The sequence below is a fragment of the Parasteatoda tepidariorum genome, chromosome 6, assembly GCF_043381705.1.
Source record: "Parasteatoda tepidariorum isolate YZ-2023 chromosome 6, CAS_Ptep_4.0, whole genome shotgun sequence".
Classification (NCBI taxonomy): domain Eukaryota; kingdom Metazoa; phylum Arthropoda; class Arachnida; order Araneae; family Theridiidae; genus Parasteatoda; species Parasteatoda tepidariorum.
Genome location: NC_092209.1, coordinates 48,967,551 through 48,974,391, shown reverse-complemented (window position 1 = coordinate 48,974,391; position 6,841 = coordinate 48,967,551). Strand labels below are relative to the sequence as shown.

At 36.3% G+C, this 6,841-nt stretch overlaps 1 protein-coding gene across 4 annotated transcripts in view; it reads left to right on the top strand.

The window, feature by feature from the left end:
* The window catches only part of LOC107443293 (slit guidance ligand), a 338,907-nt gene extending 332,139 nt beyond the window's left edge, over positions 1-6,768 (top strand). For 2 of the 4 annotated variants that reach the window (XM_071182347.1, XM_071182345.1), the window contains exons 30-34: positions 567-706; positions 1,379-1,472; positions 1,562-2,301; positions 3,520-3,729; positions 5,113-6,768. In XM_071182347.1, the coding sequence (XP_071038448.1) occupies positions 567-706; positions 1,379-1,472; positions 1,562-2,301; positions 3,520-3,729; positions 5,113-5,336 (1,408 nt within the window). In that variant the 3' untranslated portion in view covers positions 5,337-6,768. Of the gene's footprint in view, positions 1-566; positions 707-1,378; positions 1,473-1,561; positions 2,302-3,519; positions 3,730-5,097 lie in introns of all 4 variants that reach the window. The other 2 variants (XM_071182346.1, XM_071182344.1) reach the window with 1 other exon arrangement.
* Positions 6,769-6,841: the final 73 nt, after the last annotated feature.

The following is a 6,841-nucleotide window of genomic DNA, read 5'->3' as shown; positions in this document are numbered from 1 at the left end:
ATGGAGGTGCTCTACGTGTTCTATTTCAGACCGCGGCAAGAGATACTTCAAAGGAGTGAACCAGCCCTTCTATTCTCTTTAGCCCTGGCCTAGACCACGAAATCTCAGTTATCATAATATCCACAGTGGGTCTTTGGTTCAAGGTTTTTATGAAGGGGAAAACCATGGAACTGCTACAGGGTCTTCAATAATTTTAAAAATCGACCGTAGTTTTAGTATGACATCGGCAGGCAATTTCATTGCTTATTGGAGGAGTTTCTATTAATTTGAGGACTTTAGGTGCAATAACAAGGTAAGTCCAGATACAATGATTGTCAGTGTGTGCCAAAAGGCTTACATAACTTTCTCTAACAGAATTTACCGGAGGAGTGGACTGATTTTAAATTCGTGCACAAATCGAAGCAACTATGCCCATAATCTAAAAATTTTTTGACTTACCCTTAAAATTGAACAGAGCCTGTCAACTGCCTTACAAGTTCCCTGTTTCCTTTTAAGGGTGGTTATTACGGAACCTCCTATGTACGATGCTTCGTTGTAATGAATGGAACTTTTTACTTTCATTTCAGTTGTCACTGCCCTTCAGGATATGAAGGTGACAGATGTGAAACTAATATTGACGATTGCATGGACAACAAATGTGAAAACAATGCCACCTGCATCGATCTTATTGAAGAATATGAATGCCGATGCAATCCTGGCTATACTGGTAAGTTTTTTAACAAAGGAAAGGAAATTAAAATTAATTTTCTAGTAAATTAATGTAATGCAAGTTAGTTACTTGAGTTTTGTTTATAAACAGGTGTATTATAAAATAACTTTGCCGACAAGTAACCCTCTAGGGAGCATATTGCTTGAGTGAAAGGGAATAAAATTTGGTACACGTTTATTATGTTTATTGCGCTGAAGAATGCTGGTTATAAACGATTGCGCAGTTCTTGCGGTTACAGTGATAAAAATTTGAAATGGCAATACCCACTTATTTTGATGGGAGCGTAATCCTTGCATTGAGAAACTTAAAATGAAGCTGGAACGACATTTTTAGCACAAGAAATTGCGCAATCGTTTATAACAGCATTCTTGAACGCAACGATCTTATTACCTATGTACAAAATTTTACTCCATTCAATCAAACAGTATACTCTCTAGAGCGTTTTATGTCGGTAATGTTATTTTATAAAGAGGGTTTATATGTCGGCAATGTTATTTTATAAACTCCCTGTATATATTTTTAAAACATAACAATATGAGAAACTATTTATGTACAAAATGCTGACTACTATCAATATTAAAAATCACTCTATACTCTATGTAATTCTTTAATTTGTAACTAACTATAAATGAAAGTAATAGTAACAATGGCTTCGTACGTATGTTTCAGGAAATTATTGTGAAAAGAAAATAAATTTCTGTACAAAAGAATTCAACCCTTGCAAAAATGGTGCCACCTGCATCGATGAAAACTATTCTTATAGGTAAAATAGTAATAAGAGTTTGTACATGATTCAGCACGTAATTATTGATCACATTCTAAACATATTCTCTCTTTTTTTCACAATTACAGTTGTGCATGTTCACTTGGGTTCACCGGCGAAAATTGCACTATTAACATCAATGACTGTTTAGATCATCTATGCCAAAATGGCGGCACCTGCATCGACGGCATTAACACTTACAGATGCCAGTGCCAGGATGGATTCTCGGGAGCCTTTTGCGAATTGGAAAACATGGTTGACCTACTGTACCCTCAAACTAGTCCTTGTCAACACCATGATTGCAAACATGGTGTCTGTTTCATGCCAAGCAACGCAAAAGACTATATCTGTAAATGCTCGCACGGTTTCACAGGTAAGCGTTGTGAATCGCTTTCCAGCATTAGTTTTCACGAGGGATCTTACGTGGAGTTGGATCCACTGCTTACTAAACCAGACGCCAAAATCTCGATAACTTTTGCAACTCAGCAAAGTTACGGGGTAATGCTGTACAATGGTGAAGCCCAGCATTTGGCTGTAGAGCTGTTTAGAGGCAGAATTAGAGTCAGCTACGATGTTGGTAACTACCCTGTGTCGACTATGTTTAGTTACGAAACGGTCAGTGACGGCGAACCCCATGTTGTAGAACTTTCCCTTATAAAAAAGAACTTCACTATGAGGGTTGATAATGGCACATCCAGAACTATTGTTAACGAAGGACCTAAAGATTACCTGGAGGTATCGTCACCTTTGTATATGGGCGGTGTTTCTGATGAGGCTGCTAGCAGTGCTCTTCGTCAGTGGCACCTAAGGAATGCATCAAGCTTTGAAGGTAAGAGTTGGTTTTTATTATAATTTTTATATAGGAGCTGTGGCGGCCATGGGGACAAAGTGCTCACCTCCCGATGAGGTGAGCAAGGTTAAAATACCAACTATGGCTGGCCGATAAGACTTCCGCGCATGGTTCGCACTGATCATAGTGCTGACGTAAAATTTACTCAATAGCTCGACGGATCATGGGTTAGAGGTCCCTTGCCCTCAGGCTTCGTGGTTTTTCTCGCCATGTAACGCAAACGTGGGTTAGTCTCATCAAAGAATCCTACACGAAGGCTAGTTTGTCCCGATGTTTGACGCATGAGTTTTCTAGATTGAGTTTAAAATAACAAGAGTGTGGAGTTGAACATTGGTAGTCGTAAATCGACTGTTCAACTATCGTTACATTATAATTCTGTCAATCTAATTAAAAAACTTCACTTGCAAAAAAGAGTCTCGTGCTGTATGCTGTTATGGAAATAAGAAAACGTGCATTTAAAAAGGGGAGTTTTTGATAATTTTCTTGGAAACCCGTGTCAAAATTTGTCCGAAATGTTTACCTCCACACCCTACTTGACATATGTAGTTTAAACTTGTAATCATAGACATCAGACAAGGGGAATTTATGTGTTATATTGCCAGTATGAAGCTACGAATCAGAGTTTGGAACTGTTTGTATTGTTGGAAACATCATATAAGCTTAAAAATAAGAAATCGGAAAATTATTTTGAGCACAAGATACTATTTTGATTTAGATTAGCACAAGATACTATCTTGAAGTCTAACTGCTAGGAAGACCATGGTCTAACATGAATTGTCAGAAAGCAAGAAGTAAGCAATTCAAAACATTCTTACTCTAAAGACGTTACAAACTCAACCGAAACATAGCAGCAAATTTAAAACGTCAAAATGAAGATATAACTGCGAACCAAACACTAGATAGATAAAAACAATCGCAGTACATTAATGGTTGTAACGTTTTTACATTAGGTGTATCGTGGTCTCAAACACTACACAAGTCCTTTTAGTTTTTATAATAATGTAATTAATGAGGCATATTTTTTCAAGAATTTTCTTTCTTATCGAGTACATTAAAGCAGTTACTGGACAATGTGTTAAACTTGATTACTCTGAAAATAGTTGAATGCAACTTCTAGTTACTTATACAAATTTTCTAAGAAACGCGAATTATTCATTATATATAACAGCAATACTCTTTAATCTTGTATCCAAACAGGTTGCATGAAGGATGTGCGACTGAATGGCAAATTGCTCGATTTCATGGTGGCCAGGAAGCAACAACGCGTGACACCGGGATGCGCAGAGCTCGAAGATCCGAAACCCTGCAAAGAGCATCTCTGCCAGAAAGGAAAATGTGTACCAACTGATAAAAACAGTTACGAGTGCCAGTGTAGGAAAGGATGGAGTGGGAGACATTGTGACCAAGGTATGCCACTTTTATACGATTAAAAATATTCTTAAAATTCCATATAGCTAGGAAATCTATTAAATAGATGTTACCAAATTTGTAAAAGATATATTTAGAATTATAGAATCTTAAGAACTTGACACCATTTTGGAACAAATCGGTGTTAAGTTTCACTAAATGAAACTCAAAATATGAAAAGAAAAAAGGGTCACCCAAAGATATTCAAATTTTCCAGTCTACAGCTATGAAGTCAAAACGTTTAACACATTTGGGGTTGCAAATTAATATTTAAATAAAAGCGATAAACCATAACAAATCAGTTTTTTTTTATGGAACTAAATACATTCCCTGAACTTCATCCTGAAATGAATTAGCTCCATGCCGGCCAGATGGCCGAGCGGTTAGCGTGCCTGACTGCGAAGCCATAGGCTGCGAGTACGAATCCCGCTCTGGGCATGAATGTTTCTCTCTCTCTTTGTGCTGTCCTCTGTTGTGTGAATGTGGCCCACCCTATAAACGGGTTTGTGGCAGTGCGGCGTGGGCAATGTTGCTCGCCTCCGAGACTTTGGTTCACAGGTGCCCACTGGGTAACGCGAAATGAGCAACAATTCTGGCATAGTATAGGCAAAGATTCAAATTCAGTGCCTGCCATTGGAAAAAAGAAAAAAAATAATTAGCTCCATGTGAATTTTAATTCCACCTCTTTCTCTAATTAACTGATAAGGCGGGTCAGGATAGCCCGGAAGAGAACCAGGTTCAAATCCCATCGGATATTGTTCGATCTGTATACTGCCTCCAGCTATGCCCAACCACAACGACATAAACTATCTTCTCTGGTGGACGTATGGTCGATTAGAATTCCCTTGCCATCAGGCTAACAGTGGGAAATTTTCGGGTTTGCCTCGTGTGACGCAAATGTGGTTCCATCAAAAAAAAATTGGGGAAGTTAAGTTCAATGCTTGATCTAGGAGTTTCTTTGGTTGGGATCCAAATTACACGGCTAATGATTGGAACATTGATAGCAGCAAATTGATTGAGCAGGCTATTCAACGACGGAAATAAATAAGTTGAGATTTCCTAAAATACGTCACTAATGGGACTCAAAATGTCTCGCTTAAATGTTAACAAGGAATCTAAGATTATATATAGATTAAGAAAGACAATTGCAGAACAGCCTGCGTGTAAAATCCATGCTGTTCTGTAAAAAACGAAATTACCTATTCTTTCACGATGACAGCATGAATGAATTGGGTGATATCAATGGGTCGAATTGCAGGTAAACGCGGTTAAACTTCATGTTCTCCAAAGATTTAAGTAATAGTCATGAAGTTTTCATTAAACTTTGCCAACATTTTTATCCAAGGGCAGACATACACTAAGATGCAGAACTCTCTTTTTCAGCTCCATCTTGCCAGAAGGAACAATACAGAGAGTACCTGGAAGAAAATGGCTGCCGTTCAACAAAAATGATCAAAATGGCTAACTGCGTCGGATCCTGTGGAGACCAATGCTGTAGACCACAGAGGATAAAGCGCAGAAGCGTTCGCATGACATGCCCGAACGGCACAAAATATTCAACACAAGTTGATGTCATCAGAAAATGTAAATGTGTTCAAAAATGTTAAAATATTTAACACCGAATTACAAATTTCGGTCCCCGCGGACAAATGAACTTCATATGCAAAAAAAAAAGGACTTAACTCATCGTTTTTTTTTTATTTTGAAAAAGGATGATTATCTTTTTCCTGTTAACCAATTGACAGCTAAGAAAATCGACGTTGCGTTTGCGGCCAGATAATGCAAGGCGTGCCAACGCAAATGCCCACCAAGCGCGCCATCAAAAAATTAGAGGTAAAGCAAAGACACATTTTTTTCGTGCAAATGCCCACTAGATGTTAAGTTGAAAACACCACTCAGTCAAGCTGAAGCATTAGATGTCATGGCTTATTCACATTTGTAATGCGCAAAGCTCTTAGGTATCAGGCTATCACTTGCATTTCACAGATGTTTTTAAAACATACAGAAAAACACTTACGTGTGCAGTTATCTATTAGATTTTTGAAAAAAGGAGAATATGTGTTTCAATTCAGAAATTGGTTTACCAATATTGAGTTTCTTTGGAATAGACATTCCAATAAAAAAATGTGGTTTAGATTTAAGTAAAACTATTTTGTTTTCATTTCTGAAAACAGTGAAATTAAACTTTGAACGTCAATCGTTTTTGTTTACTTAGTTTTAAAAACTTAAATGTAATGGAATAAACCTTCAGGCTATAAAATAATGATAGGGTAATTAGTCAACATAATAAAAGAAAATTGTACCATCGTATGAGGTGATCTTGGCCCAATAAACAAAATATTGCACATGCTGTATTTAGACAGAGTGATTATCACTTATTTATTACAATGGTAATTAAATTGCAATAAATAATTGATAACCACTCTACTTGGTCTAGGTACAGCATATATAATCTTTTTGTTTTTTAGGATTAAGTTATCCTAGTTGAATATACATTAAGGTCATCACTGTAGCATTGATATTGCAATAAAATTAAAGAAATATGTTAAGCAATTAACACAAATAAAAAGCTCTAGCTATCAAATTTTAGCATACATATTCTCTGTGTATGTGACTACTCATACTACAGTGAAATGCAGCATGAGTCAAACCTACCAACATACAGAAAACAATAATTTTATAAACTACGGAATAATTAAAGAGGCAAAACATATTAGAAACTTAATTTTGCTGCAATATTAATCATTTTTGGATACTGAACTACACAGATTTTGCTATACCTTCCAGCAAATTATGAATGGAATTACACTATGTTTATAATTTCATATGGCAGATTTAAGGTTGCACTCTTTGTTATCAGCAAATATTTGTAAATTTATAAGTGTTCTTTGCTCTTGTCAATAAAAAAAATTTGTGTATATTTGGTTTCATTAGGCAAATAGTAGCATTCAAGTTAGTAAATTAAGATATGAAGGCATTTTATGTCAATTGACACTAGCTTTTCATGCAACCCATTGATATCATTGTTGATGTATTTTATTAAGGAAAAAATTAGTATAATCCATGCCATATTCATTTTAACCCTAATGTGAAAATATTAGAAACATCAATA